We start from the raw sequence: 17,283 nt of genomic DNA on the forward strand, positions 1-17,283 counted from the left end.
CGCACAGAGAAGAAAAGGGTATGTATCTTCTTGTCTAACTCCAGGGAAGATGGCAAATAAGCTAATTTCCCAAAATGTTGGCGTTTTCCTTTAATAATAATAAAAAAAATAACTCTCTCAACATGTCTGCTACTGACAGTAATCTAGAAATCCTCGTGCTAGTGAAGTGCCATCCTGGAATAATTGCTTTTGAGACAGTCGTCAGATTCTCGTCCTTTAAACAGACAGGAGCTCGACGTATGTAGTGGACATGAACAATCTGAATTATACGGTGGACAATTAGCCATGAAGCTAACTCCTATTGGAATAAACTCAGATTATAGCTTTAGTAGACGGAGTAGTCATCTGCAGAGGCACACAAAGCCAATGTTTGCTTCAAACCTGCCCCTATCAACGCCCTCCTTCCCCACCCCCCTCTCTCTCCCAGGTGCGCAGCACATTGTACTGATGAGACATGTGCAATATCGAGTATCTTTTTCTACTGGTAGTGACCTTTGGCCCCCTAGCATTCTAAGTGCCCAATCCTTTGAAGGCTGAGTGAGGGGAATGGCTAATTTGCTATGGTCGGGCCCCTCTGGCCTTGTGCCATCAAGAGAGAGAAAACAGTGGTAGAGAGTGATGAGAACCATCTAACTCTTAAAGCACCTTGTGACCAACACAAGGGATGTACCAATATGTTATCCGGCTGATACCAGGCTAAAACAGGGTATTGTATCTGTTATCCGGCTGATACCAGGCTAAAACAGGGTATTGTATCTGTTATCAGGCTGACACCAGGCTAAAACAGGGTATTGTATCTGTTATCAGGCTGACACCAGGCTAAAACAGGGTATTGTATCTGTTATCAGGCTGACACCAGGCTAAAACAGGGTATTGTATCTTGTTATCAGGCTGACACCAGGCTAAAACAGGGTATTGTATCTGTTATCAGGCTGACACCAGGCTAAACAGGGTATTGTATCTGTTATCAGGCTGACACCAGGCTAAAACAGGGTATTGTATCCGTTATCAAGCTATATCAGGCTAAGATGGGGTATTGTATCTGATAGTTTTTTTTTATTATATATATATATTTATTTTTGAGCATTTTTACAGCTTTTTATCAGATAGGACAGGCAGAGGAAAGTTGGGAGAAGATTTTGGGGAGGACATGCAGCATAGGTCCCCGGGCCAGATTCAAACCCTGGACGCTGCGACTAAGTGCAACCCCGATATCAGGTTTTAAAAAGTATTGTATATGAGAATACCTTTGATATATATATATTGATTCGATATATATATATATATCAAATGCCAAACATGTCAGATATGAGATGTTAGATCTCTCTAATGGAGAAATATGTATTAGTCTAGTCCTGTTCAGCAGAGGTAATGGACTGGATCGGTACCCGCATCGGCTAAAGGACTGGGAATCAACCTCTGCAGTGGTATGTTGGTGCAGCCCTAGTGAATACTGTGCCAGTAAGAAAGAGCATGTCGATGAATGATGTCTTGGGGGCAGATCATTAGCAAAATAGCAAAGCTAATTTGGCTACATATTATCCAAGTTCATGTTTAGAACACCAAAAGCAAAAGCTACGGTTTAATTCAAAGATTTGGGTAATCTCTCTGGGGAGGGGGCTGGGCAGGACATCCAGAAGGTAATAAATAACCAGTACCGGTAGTTATTTATGAGATCAGTTCTGCAATGGCAAAAAAATAGTTAATGGTGGATAGGGCGTGTTCATTTAGCCAAAGCCTTTTCAAATCAGAGATTTGACCATTGATTGTAAGGAACAGAGTTCTCTTTAAAAAAATAATAATAATAAACTGACTGAGCAAAGACCAAACTGAAAATCCAGATGTCCCAAGATAGCTACAATCAGATAAAAAAATAAAAAAAGCTCAATTAAATAACAGTATCATTCCTCAAATGTATTATTTACACAACAGACTTCCAGAATACATTGGGGTGAGAGAGAGAGAGAGAGAGAGAGAGAGAGAGAGAGAGAGAGAGAGAGAGAGAGAGAGAGAGAGAGAGAGAGCATCCAAAACACCAGAGTCTTTGCTGCTGTCCTGAGTCACAGCAATATTTATTGGAGCCATGAGGGGCTTGTTTGGGGGGGGGGACACTTTTATTTTTTGTCAAAGTGCTTTACCTTAAAAACGTACCCCGCCACTCTCTGGAGCCGTCAGGAGGCGTGGGATACCAGCACACAGTCATCAGCTTTACATCAATGAATTTGGTGTAAACAAGCGCATCTCGTTCGGCACTTCTTTCTCTACCCCCAAAGCAGTCTGTGAGATGGGAACGACAGAGAGGCTATAAGGGGCGGGACAGGGGGAGAAAGACATCCAGACCTCGCAGCTGGTCGCCGGTGCGATGATGTCATTTGCGTGTTAAGAGAGAGAGACAGAGAGGGGCCGGGTGGGGATTTCGGTGGCGTTGGAAGCAGGGCGGAGGGTTGGAGAGGACGGGAGTGGGGGATGGGTGGAGGCTTTAACTGCGGGGAAGGCTGCACATTTCACAGTGCTCTGTGCCGGGCTGGTTCATGAAGGTGCAGTGGAGGCAGGACCACATGGAGGAGGAGGAGGGGGTGCCGGGGACAGAGGGGCCCATGGCCCCGTACTCCAGGGAGCTTGCCGGCTGGCCGCCCACCGTGCCTGTGGACAATTAGTTTACTTTATTTGTTGGTGTGGATTAAAATAAATTAAATCTTCCAAAGAGCCATGTAATATCACAAATACAATGCAAAAAAAAAAGTACAGCTCAATACACACAATTGTAAACACTTTGGGTGCCAATCACGCGTTAACACGTTTCTGGGTAGTTTTTCCTTTTTTTTCTCGATTGTAATACCCTATTCAATGTCAGGGAGCTGCATGTTGCCTGTAAAAGGCATACTGGGACTCCGAAGGTGCAGTACCGGCCGCGTGTACCGGTTCCGCAACAGTAAGTGACTTCCGGGTAGGCCTGATTGGCCCCGACAGGCACGTGACGCGGCAAACTCAGGACGCGCAACGAGGCTGCTGAGAGCTGTCGCGCGGAAATAGGCTGTCTATTGCCATTCTCTAACACAAACTCTAACCTTAACCAGCTCCTTAACAGCGCCTAAACTTAACCGTTCTAACCTTAACCAACTCCGAAACAATGCCTAACCTTAACCTTAACCATGCCTAACCTTAACCATAGAAAGAATATTGCCATTCTCTAACACAAACTCTAACCTTAACCAGCTCCTTAACAGCGCCTAAACTTAACCGTTCTAACCTTAACCAACTCCGAAACAATGCCTAACCTTAACCTTAACCTTAACCATGCCTAACCTTAACCGGCGAAAGAATACACGTTAAAAAAAAAATCACGTTAAAAAAAAAAGATTTGATGGGATTCGAACTCACCAACAACGGACCGCAGGATCGCAGGACCGCTGCTCTGCCAGGTGAGCTATAGCGCCGAATGAGAGTCATGACGTATTTGGACGGTTACGTAATTCCGTAAGGGCTCCGCGGAGCGTGCCGCGCGGCAGAGAAAGTTGCGCGTCACGTGCCTGTCGGGGCCAATCAGGCCTACCCCGGAAGTCACTTACTGTTGCGGAACAGCTACACGCGTACCGGCCAGATCCTCCCAGGCGCGGTATCGATAGGGATGGGTACCGAACCGAATTCGGTACTTTTAAAAAAGGTACCTACCGAAACACGTCGGTACTACCGAGTATCAATTCACGTGAGATCCAACGGTGCCAATTTTCGGTTATTTATTCATTTATTTAGTTTACCGCAAAACGAAACCACACGTTAAGCGGTTCAGCTTGTGCGAACCAAGCGTTGGCACTTTGTGTGTGTGCGTGCGAGTGTGAGAGTGAAAGTGTGAGAGAGAGAGAGAGCGAGAGTGAGAGAGAGTGAGAGAGAGCGAGAGTGAGAGTGAGCGTGTGTGTGTGTGCGAGCAAGCAAGCATGAGAGTAAATTACTTACTAAGTGTAGTAAGATGACGGAGGCCCGCTAACATACGCTGCACCATAGATATATATAATAAACATAATTACCGGTATGCGTTACACTGCCCCAGAGCCTTCTAAAAAGATTCATTATAACTCGTCTCTGCCCCAGGTGAGAGACAACCAAACTCGATTATATGGGTCCCGGTCGGCTATTTTTCTCCGGGCAAGATGAGCGGTTATAACGCTCGGATTGAGAAGAATCAAATATTCCCGATTCATAATGTGTGGTGGATTATTTTGGCGACACGATGGACATCAATACTCGGAATGGCGATCAGATAATTGGAATATTCTTTTTGGGGTACATCCTAGTCAAGGTAAGGGCTATATGATATCAATCTTGCGTTGATCCAAGCATGTTTTCAATGCGATCCGACCGTGTGTCTCTAACGATAGTCCACAACGTATGCCGTTGATGGCGATCAAAGCATGACCCCCCCCCCCCGGTCATGCATTCATGATGAAACATAATACCCATCATATGCATTTAACTTTATTTAATTGTAGCGGGTGTAAGGACAAAACGCCAATGGATTTAGTATAATAATACACGTTGCGGCTTATAACGAGTGTTGGTGACAGGTATAAACAAGACGGGTTGTTATAGTCACGTCATTCACTAAGGGGTCACGTGGTGTTGTAGTATGAGTAAAAGTCAGCTGTTCACCAGCGGGTTTCAGGTATTGAAATGATGAGGGAGTGCACGGGGAAGTCATACTTTGCTGACCGCATGCTACACAATATTAAATCAAGCTGTGATTTGCTTTTAATGACGTTACTATATCAACTGCTTTTAATCGCAATAAGGTAACCAAACACAGTATCCTGGAGCAGTGATTTCATGACAATCGGCGCGTCTGGCAGGTAGAATTATTTCCCCGGTTTAGTCTCTCGGTGACTCCATAAATGTTTGAGCCTCCCAGGAATTAGCCCGGATCATTCCGAAATAACACTCATATTCACCAAGGTATAAAACGGGAATGTATGGATGGAAAAATTATTTCTTTTTTGCATCTTGACCGGAAGAAACTCTGTCAAACGACCATAGTATTAGTGTTTCCCACAGGATTTTCAGAGACTATGGGGGTGAACCTCCGACCCTCTAGGGGGGTCCCGGGGCATGCCCCCCGGAACTTTTATTTTGTGTGTACATTTTAAAGTTAAATGCATCAATCTGGTGCACTTTGAGAGCAAAATAAAGAGGCTAGATCTATGATGAACTTTGTGCTCAAAACACAAAATCTACTAGAGCTTCCCAATCCTCTCCTCGAAGCACCCCAGCAGTTTCAATGTATTTGTTAAATTCCACCACCAGCACACCTGATTCAACTTAACTAGCCCTTTATTAGTTGAATCAGGTGTGCTGGTGGTGGAATTTAACAAATACATGGAACGGCTGGGGTGCCTCGAGGAGAGGTTTGGGAACCAGGGGACTAGAGCATACATTTGAGCCATCAAAGAAATGAAGCAAAAGTGGTTACCTGTGTTGAACTGGTTTATTTTTTATAAAATAAAAAAATAGTGGATTACTATTACGACTACTACCACTGCCAATACTACTGATACATCCCTATTGGCAAACTTTATATTTAAAAAAAATTGTAAGAAAAAAAACCCCGATAGCTATAATATAGAATATAGTTATAGCTCTACAAACAAGGTGACGGACTCCATTCGTTTAATGCGTGGCAGCGCATAGCCGTCGCCCGAAAACAGTGCGGCACTGAAAGTGTTAACACATTGAGTGCCACGGACGCGTTTTGTCGTTAGTTCATGCCGACCTTTGAGTGCCCCCGACGCTATATAGCGTTTGTTTGTCTTTTTTTTTTATTGGCGATTTGAATTCATATTTCATCAATCGAGCCTCACGCTAGTGTTGCAGACTCTCTCTGAGCTCAATTGGGAAGATACCGCCCCCTATCGTCTCTCCCTTTGTAACTGCACCCCATTACTTTACACTGACGATGGGGGGGTGGCCAGTTTCCTCATTTTACTTTTCCCTCAAGCCAACTGAAGAATCCATTGTGCTCGCCGGCCCGGAAAACACATGGATTATGTATTTACAGTAGCCAACACTGTAATCAATAAGCGTGATCAATATTTGGAATGGTGATCAGGAATTGGAATAATCTTTTTGGATAACATCTGATCTCAGGTAAGGAATTTATTTTACCAGTCTTAGGATAATCAGAGCTGTTTTCACAGAGATATAAGCGGTTGCCCTATGCGTGTGTGTCTGTGTGTGCGCGATCAGGAAATGAGAGAATCGATATTTCAGCCCGCCTCTATAGCGTGCATAAGTACACATATACTATCGATAATCTAGCGTTTATTTGAAAATGATTCATAAATAGGCCGAAAAATGACAACGTGTTTGTGTATTCCAGAATATGCCTTTTATCACGGAATCTATATATTTTCCTTGAAAACTAGGGCTTTTCAAAATGCTATAAAACGGAAATGAACAGATTAAAAAACAATCAGTTTCGACAATGTTGACTGCAAACAAGTCATTGATAAGCTATAATAATACACACATTTATTGAATTTCTTGTTGATAGCAACCATTGTTTCGCACATAGCAACTCCAATATGGAGGACAAATGGGCATTCTAAACATTCTGTGAAAAGCCTTTTTAGTAACTTACTGCACAGCTGCTCGATGGTGGCCCACTGCTCAGACTTCTTCCAGGTCTGTGCCAGCTCCTCGTTGGAGGTCTTCACTGCCTCCAGTAGGAGCCCAATGCTGTCCTGGAAACACAACACAGAAGCTCTGTTACCACCCAGGGGACTGGTTCTTAATGTGGGGTCCTTGAGGCGGGTTCCAGGGAGTCACCTGAAAGATTTGGTATAGCATCATTTCATTTAAAAAAGCAAACACAATGGTGGTGTCAGTTTCAAAATACCACGACAGGAAGTGCACCACAAAAGGCTAAAAAAGCCACCAGTATTTGGTGGGTGGTGGTAGTAATGTCGAGCCTGTAGTGCAAGTTTCTAGGTTCAGAGAGATGAGACCAGAGTTGAATCTCAGTCATGGTGCTCAGTTTTGGATAAATCTAGTGTCCCATTTATGCCCCAAAAATGGCTTTATCCCGAAGTAGATGATGCAGTGGTAGTTTTGTCTCAAGACTGGTGTACAAGTCCAGGGCAGCCAGTTGATGTGCCGAGAGCAAGTTTCATCTTCTTTTAATTAGATATAAGACATGTAGCCTATCATGATTATTGTGGTCAGCCTCTGTTCAATCCCACCTTTCATGCAAGAACTGATAGCTGGACGGAGCAATATTGCTGGTTGGTGGTGCGGGGATAGTGGCATGGGGCAGCACTCCACTTATGAAAATAGTTGTGGTTATGATATTACCTACAAGCGAATCCCCACAGAATTAACCACACCATCAAAACATTACGCCCCTGTCCTGGCATTCCTATTTACACAGACATTGGGGCAAACCCACCCGAGCAATGTGACAGCTGGCGGGCTTAATACCAGATCAACAATAAACCCCCCTTCGTTCCGTGATCATGCCTGTATTTTTTATGTCCGTTCTATTTTATAATTTTTAGACTATTTTTAAACTGAATCATTTTAAACTATTTTTATTATTTGTGTTACTGAAAACTGTAAGCGGAGAGCCTATTGGGATGCTAGATCCTAATGTGAAACACTGTGATTTGCCATACCTTGCTACCCGTCTATCTTTTTTATGCCCGCTTATGCCTGTATTTTTTACTGTTGTGAAGCACTTTGAACTGCAACCTCTGTATGAAAAGTGCTATACAAATAAAGTTATTATTATTATATCATACCAAATAATGGTGCAAGACTCCAGCCTTGATCAAGGCTGGAGATTCTCTCAAGCAAATCACGTTTCTGTTCATTACCAAACACAAAGGGCTCGGAGAGTAAATTACATCAGGTTAGTGATATCGCGTTTCTTGCAGTGTCAAGGGAACCAAATCAAACACAGGAAAAACAATGTTAAATGACTCGTGGAAACGTCAAGGGCAAAAGGCCGACTTGAAATGTAACCAGCATGATGAACAAAGGGGCCAAGGAAAAACATCCTGAAAACGATGACGCTACTAACCACTTCCACATGGGATAAACACGTAATCCACCCTGCTTTTAACATGTTTGAAATTGCTTTATTGGGAATAATCCCTTGAGATGAACAATGTGCTCGCCTTGACTGTTTATGTGGCATGGAGGGAGGTAGAGAGAGAGAGAGAGATAGATAGCCAGACAGATAAATAAACTCAAGAGACAGAGACAGATAGAGATAAATGGATAACAGAGCTAGATAGACAGATATCGATAGACGGAGAGAGACAGAGACAAAGAGAGATAGACAGAGAGAGAGAGAGACAGACAAAGAAAGAGGGCTATCTCAACACACAACTTTCCAAAATGTATAAGCAACGGGGCGCGCGTGTCACGGATACATGGTGTCAACAGTGTCGTCATAGATGTGCGCAGTAAGGCGGTTGTTAGTATCAGTGAATTTCTCTACACTGAGCTGAAATGAAACGATTGCACATAAATTAGGTAAATAAATATTAACAATATTTATTTACAACCCATAAATTAATTTGTTTACAATTGTACATACAACACACATGAACTATTTACAATACACATACAACACTCATAACTATTTACAACCAGTGTCAGAGCGAGCGCACTAAGTTGTTCAGAAATTCTGAGGGCTCAGAGTGCACACCACACTAGATGCTCTGACCGAAGAGTCAATTTATCAGAGTGGAGCAGATTTTCCGAGTGAATTTATTAACTCACCTTAACTAAGGCCCTATGAAATCCATTTAATCTTTTCCTGTTTTCGGATATGAATTTTCCTGTAAACCGATTTCTCTGTTTTAAATTGGATTTAAAACCTTTGGATCTAACCAAAAAAAACAATACAAAATTAAATAACTTTAATACAGTACATCTGCAAACAGTGCCAGTGGAGTTCAATCTTCAGTGCCAGTTCAGTTATGAGGTTTCTTTTTTCAATTCAGTACAGTTCAACTGCCAGTGCAGTGCAATAACTAAATAATAATTAAATAGTTAATACAAAATAATAATTTGTTTAAAAGAAATCAGAAAAAAACTGTAAAATGTAATTTCTTTCAAATCATTTTAGCAGCAAATAATGAAATGAAGAAGGGTCATTTGAGCGAGCGACCTCCGACATATACTGTACATCATTACGTCCATTTCTCTTCCTCATTTAATTTGATAGACGCTTGGTATTTAGTTGGCAAGTAGCCTATTTATTTCCCCATTTATGACAACGATTGTAGGTTAACAGATTCGCGGCCATTCAATTTCCCCATCTAGCTGTAGCTGGGCCAGGTTTCCATTACATAGTTTCACTGTGCGTTACCTTGTTTGTAGAGCTAAATCTATATTTTATATTATAGCTATGGATACAATACCATGGTCATTTGAGAGTAACCATCTTCCGTTAAAGATGCAAAAAAAAATTTGTTCATGAATACCTTCACGCGTTATCCTGTGGTGAATATATATAATTATATAAGTATAACTTCGGAATGATCCAGGCTAATTCCTGGGAGGCTGGCTATAGGGCGCAACGTGAAAACCATTGGCGTTTCATCCCTGGACACGCAACTATTTTCAAATCAAATCTATATAATAGGTATTATGTTTCATCATGAATGCATGCATGAAAGGGGGGGGGGGTCGTTTCTGATTATTTGATTGCCAGTAACGTCATTCGTTATTACCACAACACACGCCGATCAGGGGGATGGGTATGATAACCTTACACGATCAAGCTGAAATTGACGTCAGATTGTCCTTACCTGTGGTCGGTGGTATTCCAAAAAGAATATTCCAATTATTTGATCGCCATCTGGTCCATCCTATGTCCGTCTGGTCCACAATATAACCCACCACAACATATGGATCGGGGGTCCCGAAAACGATTCAATGCGATCGGGTGAAGCCCTAGGTTTCCCATTACTAGAAAAGTCTGCCTGGAGCGGTTTAAACGTAGCGGCCGGCGTCTATACTTTCCACAAGCAACTTGTCCTTCCGCATTCCCGTTTTGCGCTCTGATTGGCCACGCACGTTTCTGGTCATGCGACATGTGCGCCCAATCGCCATGACGAGCAGTGTCTTAGCCCATTTCCGCGTCGAACAGCCTGCAAACGACCTAACGCCTAGTTTATCAATGGTTAAGCTTAGGCAACTCTTTCGCAGTTGGTTAAGGTTAGAGTTTGGAATCAGGGCTGACGTTCTATCGCCATGCTCTAAGACAAACTCTAACCTTAACCAACTTCGAAAGAGCGCCTAAGCTTAACCGTCCAAAGTACTTGCCGTCACACGATTGGGCGCACATGTCACATGACCAGAAACGTGCGTGGCCAATCAGAGCGCAAAACGGGAACGCGGAAGGACAAGTTGCTTGTGGAAAGTATAGAGGCCACCCGGTCTGGCACAGGGTTTACTGCACTCTCGATACTGCCTACTAGCAGGATCTGGCCGGTACTGCACCTTCGGAGTCCCAGTATGCCTTTTAACGGCAACATACAGGTCCCTGACATTGAATAGGATATTAAAATCGAAAAAAGGGAAAACAATCCTAACCGTTGGCACCCAATAACGATATGCGTGGTTGGCCGCGAAAGTGTTAAGCTACAGTTTGCTATGAATGTTTTTTTTGTGTAAAAACAAAAAATATTATCAATAATACATTATTATTATTATAAAAAGCTTTTTGCATCGTTTTTTTCCCCTAGATGTTTATGATTCAAACTTTGTGTACACATTCATACTCGTAGTTTTATCACATTTCAGAATGTTTTCTTTTTTTAATTTGATTTGAAATCTTTATTTCTAACATGTAAATAAATACAAACAAAATAAATAACTAAACAAAACATAACTCAATTTACATGTTCGAAAAGGAGTAGGAAGAAGTATACACTTATTTAATCCTACCCCTTTTCCACTACACAAATTAGTGTACTATTTTAATATATATATATATATATATATATATATATATATATATATATGCAAAAAAATATATATTATGTAAAACATGAAAGAAATAATAAAAATGTAAACACCCATGAATATCAAGTCCCTTCCTCATCCCTGTACCTTGTGAACATCATTTCCGTATAAATCAGTTTGAATGGTCTCATATTTGGACATTGTTTTAACACCACATTCAGACTATTATAACCCCCCTCTCTATCAAAGAACAGTTCTTGAATGTTTCCTGGAAGTACATTAACTTTTGCTTTATACATTAATTGTGCCGTTTTAAATTCCACAAGATCATTTAACTTTAATGTTTTTGACTTTAAAAATAATATGTTTGTGTGATCACGATAACCTGCAATGTGAACTATCCTTATGGCCCTTTTTTAGAGTATAAAAAGTGGTTGTAGTGTAGAATTATAAGTGTTTCCCCAGACTTCAGCGCAGTAATGTTGAGGGACAAATGGATAGATAACCTTTTCTCTACTGGTAAACTTCTTAAAAATTAAAACAAAAACACGGTACCACCGCACCCCGCGGTGATGAGTCACACATACAACCACGACAGTCCTGAGATAGATAGAGCGAGAGAGAGTGACACAGGTAGAGAGAGAGCGACAGACAGACAGTATGTGTGGACTTACTCTCAGAGGCATGACCTCATTGGTGACCAGGAAGAGAAGCAGATGGAAATCAGAGACGATGTCCAGGAAAACGGTGGAGGTGCACTGGGAGAGATATGTCGATAAACTGTGGAAGTCCTACACACACACACACACACACACAGTTGAACAAGGTCAAATGACACCAGGGAGCATGGACTCCAAACACAAAACAGATTTTCTATATTGAGGTCAAAGGTAACAGATACGGCTCTGACAGGACACGCAGTATGACAGGCAAGAGGCCTTATTCACCCCAAGGTATGGAGGTCACTCTTTGGCTGCTAGAACTAAAAGATGTCAGAATAGATGTCAGATACTGAATAAAACCCATCTAGTTCCTTCCAACCGTTCCACATACTAGAATCACTATTATTATGATATATGCTTTTGCCTTCAGAGCCATTCTACTGACTACTGAGAAACGTCTGCTAGCCAGTTCAGTAGTTGAGCTTATAGGACTAGATATTACAATCCCTTAGATAATCAGCACTTTTTTGAATGGGGTAGTGGTAAAAGCTTCACTGGGGTCTTCAGGTGGGCACCCTCCTTCATTGGTGTTTCGTTGACAGGCCCACGACACCTCCGAAGGGCTCAACGGCAACACCTGGCGTCCCAGGTGTGCCCCCCTCTGCTTTTACCCCTCGATGGTCATTTTGCAGCCCAATTGGGGTCCTTTCTCTTAATCCATAGCCATCTGCTGCTTCGTTCGGCAGCCTCTGACAGTGTTTTGACAGCTTGTCGGAATGCCTGTCCTCGCACTCCCATCCCCTTAAGAAGCTTGGTTGTGGACATGGCAACAAATCCTCTAGAACCAACCTCCACCGGAAGCACCTGGGCACGCCAGCCGCGTTGTTCTGCCTCGGCTGCTATGTCGGAGTACTTCAGTCGTTTACGTTCATATGCTTCACCAACTGCAGCCTCCCATGGTACAGTTAGTTCCACAATGAATCTACTACTATCATCTACTGGAAAACTCATTTCTTATTTATTCTGACATTTTCAGAAGTTGCATCTGAATAATCTTGACCCATGACGAGAGACTGGGAGAGTCTCGGTCTGGTTACTTACCTGTGTCTCACCCAGGATGTCCCGGGTCTCTATGGGGAAGCGTTGTGTGGAGGAGAATGTGTACTGGGGGTCCTTGGGGAAAGTGGTGGTTATCTGTGGGAGGAGCAGAGATCAGTGTTATGGACGTGGGGGGTCAAGGACTTTATACCTGATGACATCACACGTTTGAATCTTACTTCCGATTTCTGGCAAATATTGATTTAACTTTACAAGGCCAATAACTTCTCATTTTAATGTGAGTGGTGTTCCCCTTCACGACTGAGGCCATAACAACCTGCACATATTTGGGACTTGAACGTTTCAGACTGCATTGTACTGGCGAATAACTCCTACGTAATGCTACCAAAGCAGACCTGCATACACTTGTTGGTCGGAATGGAATTAAGAGTGACTGATTGACAGCTGGTCCTCGGGGTGCCTACCCCTTTAAGACCCGTTTTAATATAGTCTGGGAGAAGGTGGAACACGGTCATACTCACGTCTATGATGAGGTACTCCACAGGAAGAGGCCGAGCTAGATATGTGATGTCGTTTCCAAATTTGTCTTTGTCCTGTTGGGTCAAGAGAGCAAACCCATCATCTCAAATCAGGGAAACACTCGAGCGACTAGAAAGGCCTACTGTGACATTGTTCTATGTGAGCATGTAGTCAGCCGTTCAGTATTATATGGCTCAGAGAGAATGGATTTAGGGTCAAATCTAGGGGATTTAATACAGAATAAAAACACTGGCTGAGTCATATGCATATGATAGCCACGCCGACGAGCATTCGAGCATTCCTTACCTTGTAGAAGACGTCCGGTACGTACTGCTCGGTGCTGGACTCTTTAGCGTAGCCCAGCTCCGGAGCATCTCTGCAGGGCAGGAGGCACTCGTCTCTCACCAGGGCCATGCACTGGTTGGACACCTGGTAGGCCTCAAAGTGCACCTGGTTGTCTGGACCGCCTTGTGGACAAAGGCAGATAGATATATTAACCTACTGAATATTGCAGTACTAGTGAGGTAAGGTCAAAGCAAAGAGTCGTACAATGTGACTGAAATACATTTCTTAACGTCAACAATTTAAATTCGCTTTCTGTCACAAAGAACGGGATGAAGTGTAATTGCGAAACACACTATTCTCCTTTTATTGTGTGAAACTAATGGAATAAAAATGTGTCACTGAAGTAAGTCAGTCCATCAAGCAACATTGAGTTTTTTCCCAAGGTCCTTTCCTGTGGATGTGAATCCTGAGAAGGTGGGGTGCTAGCCACTAGATGTCACACTAGAGCACCAGTCATTTTTCCAATCGGGTACATTCCAAGTGGGAAAATGGGAAGTAGGGAGGGGATACATGCATGCAACATGGAAACAAGACAAACAAGACAATCGGGTTTAGCCTGCAAGCTCTAGAAGAGATCTATGGTGCCAGGCTGCTTTCCCGTGCCTCTGGCATTATCAACGACCCCTCTGGTCACCCAGCCGCAGGCCTCTTTGTCCCCCTCCCCTCGGGCAGACGTTACAGCTCTATCACATGCTCTACCTCTCGGTTTACTAAGAGCTTCTTCCCCAGTGCTGTGCGCAGCCTGAATGACTCCAAAGGCTAGTTTTTGTATTTTATCCTATTTTCGTGTTTATTAGTGTTATTAGTCAGGTTTGTGGAAGTGCTGTTCTTGTGTGTCTGTGCATTATGCACTTTGATTATATGCACTTTTACTGTAATTTGTGCCTCTATGCACTTAACTATATGTACTTTTAGGGGATGTTGATATCAATTTTAGCATTTGTCCTTTTATACTGTGTTTTTACTAGAGCTGGGCCGTTAACGTGCTGTGTTAACGCTATACTAGTATCGCGCGATAATATAATTAACGCATTAATCTATAAAAAAATATATATATATATTAGATTTTTTTTTTTTACCTTTATTTACCCAGGGTAGGTTCGCTGAGCACAGATGCTCTTTTTCAGGAACGCCCTGCTTCACATTCATACAGTTCCATTCACACCTGGGAGCGTGAATATTAAAGGCAACCAACTTGTGTTCAGCTTTTCGTTAAGCGTTTCTCCGATTGGCCACACGGCCAATCAATCAATCCACTAGCACGCGGCAAGAGAGACAAGAGAGACGCGGCAGAGTGGCTGCGCATGCGCATATATGTATGTATATATATATGTATAAACATATCTACTAGAAACACTGGTGTTCTGTTGTGCGACTGTGCTAAACTCTTCCACCACATGACCGACATTTGACATACAGTAGTACACCTCCTATCTATGTTGGGATTATGTTTGGTCATGACAAAACAATAAAAATCGCTACTGTTAGTAAGCTGCCACCACCCACTTCAATGACAGAGCTCTCATATTTGCGAATGCATAAACTATATCTTAAATTATGGCTATGTGTCAACATCAGGGTGAACGCTGAACCGAGTCAAGCCGCGGGCGGCGCACAAGCCGGGGAAAAAACAACCGCGTCGCCCCGCTGGCTCTTCAGCAAGAAGCCTCCACAGCTCCAGTTAACCTAATTTATACCGTAATGAATCATTAAAAAATATACCGTTAACTGGAATATGTTGTTTCTTTACACATATGTTGGATTATGTAATTGGGTTGTCATGACAAAACAATAAAAATCGCTACTTTACATCAGGGTGAACGCTGTTACACTGCCACCACCCACTTCAATGACCGCGCTCTCATATTTTGCGAATGCATAAACTATATCTTAAATTATGGCTATGTGTCTAATATGGCTGTCGCGAAGTCATTGATAAGCGACAGCCATATTAGACACATAGCCATAATTTAAGATATAGTTTATGCATTCGCAAAATATGAGAGCGCGGTCATTGAAGGGCTTCGTTCTACAACGGAGGAACGGCCGCTGCTGCTGGAGCTGGACCGAGTAGAGCCGGCGGCGGTGCACGTTAGCCGGGGACAAACCACCGCATCGCCCCGCTGACGTTAAAAACGCGAAATAACGTTACTGATGTACAGTGACACCCAGAGTTTCTAGTTACAGTAGTGACGCGTGACTCGAGATAGTCCTAACACTGTAACAGTGTTTATTATTAAGAGTCAGATAGTCCTAACAGTGTTTATAGTCCTAACAGTGTTTATTATTAAGAGTCAGACAGTCGTAACAGTGTTTATTATTGCGAGTCCTAACAGTGTTTATTATTTCATAACTGTATAAAAACGCGAAACATAATAATCAGTCAGCAGCGCTCCACTGCTACCGCAGCCCAACACAAGTGCGTTGGAACAGCAGCCCAACACTACACAAGTTGGTTGCCCGCGCTGCCGCGCTTGCTCTGCGCTTGCCTGCGCGTGGGGGCGGGGGGCGCGGCCAATCAGAGAAAAGCCGAACACAAGTTGGTTGCCTTTAATATTCACGCCACCTCTGCGAGCTGCCCAGTACAACCACAGTTGACACCATTGGCCACTGAGCAACTCCACTGGAGCAGTTGATTCAAGCCATGTCACATAGTTCAAGTTTGAAATGATTCTTTCTGTTTTGCTCCTGAGAGTGTGCTAGATACTGTACTGTACTGGTAATATTATTTATTTGTGTTAACTTCTGAATAAAACAACTTATTAAACACAAGTACATCTTATTGAACATTATTTTGATATTTCATTACCAATTATCATAGCAAAACAGCTTTTTCAAACAGTCTGTAATGCATTTTGGAAACGGGAGATGGGCTCATGGTGTAATGGGCCACCTGGCCTGAGAAACATGAGGAAAGAAAAAGTAAGGACTTACTTCTGGTCATTATTTGGGTAGAACACACATATTTTGAATGCCTTTGGCAGGTTTTCTCTTTTTTTTGAGGCATTTTAATCTAGATTAATCTAGATTAAATCCAGGATTGCAGATAGATTAATCTAGATAATTTTTTTTTATCTATGCCCACCTCTAGTTTTTACATATTTTTCCTGTACCGTTTCTACTCTGCTCCTGTATTGGATTAGTTGTAGACAGTGTTTGCTCTCTATAATATTCCAATGTGGATTCGTCCATACATGGCAAATAAAATCTTTGACTTTTGACTTGTGCTTGCTGATTTATTAACTGAAATAATAATCTCTCATCTCCTATTAAAGCCCCAGTCTGATTTGTGGGGAAATTGCACTCTATACCTTTCTACCTCCAGGGGGTAGAAAGAATATCTTAGCTGTACAGTATATACAGAGCTTATAGACAGGCTTTGTAAGAGTCTAACTATTGCACTTTGATGATGTGGTGATATAAGACTTATAGGTACAGGAGGTTGTGGCTGCAGGGTGTGAGGGCTGCTATGTAGTGTGTGAGGGCTGTAGGGTGTGAGGGCTGGTGTGTAGTGTGTGAGGGCTGGTATGTAGTGTGTGAGGGCTGGTGTGTAGTGTTTGAGGGCTGGTGTGTAGTGTGAGGGCTGTAGGGTGTGAGGGCTGGTATGTAGTGTGTGAGGGCTGGTGTGTAGTGTGAGGGCTGGTGGTGTGTAGTGTGAGGGCTGGTGTGTAGTGTGTGAGGGCTGGTGTGTAGTGTGTGAGGGCTGGTGTGTAGTGTGAGGGCTGGTGTG

The 17,283-nt window shown here is 42.8% G+C and overlaps 1 protein-coding gene across 1 annotated transcript in view; it reads right to left on the minus strand.

The window, feature by feature from the left end:
- nploc4 (NPL4 homolog, ubiquitin recognition factor) overlaps positions 1 to 17,283 on the minus strand; it is a 60,406-nt gene continuing 43,123 nt past the window's right edge. The window contains exons 12-17 of the mRNA XM_084323596.1: positions 13,515 to 13,675; positions 13,211 to 13,282; positions 12,732 to 12,824; positions 11,643 to 11,759; positions 6,629 to 6,731; positions 1 to 2,643 (exon numbers count right to left, since the gene is read on the minus strand). Coding sequence (XP_084179722.1) covers positions 2,480 to 2,643; positions 6,629 to 6,731; positions 11,643 to 11,759; positions 12,732 to 12,824; positions 13,211 to 13,282; positions 13,515 to 13,675 — 710 coding nt within the window. The 3' untranslated portion in view covers positions 1 to 2,479. The remainder of the gene's footprint in view (positions 2,644 to 6,628; positions 6,732 to 11,642; positions 11,760 to 12,731; positions 12,825 to 13,210; positions 13,283 to 13,514; positions 13,676 to 17,283) is intronic.

Source organism: Notolepis coatsorum, assembly GCF_963971535.1.
Source record: "Notolepis coatsorum genome assembly, chromosome: 10".
Lineage (NCBI taxonomy): Eukaryota > Metazoa > Chordata > Actinopteri > Aulopiformes > Paralepididae > Notolepis > Notolepis coatsorum.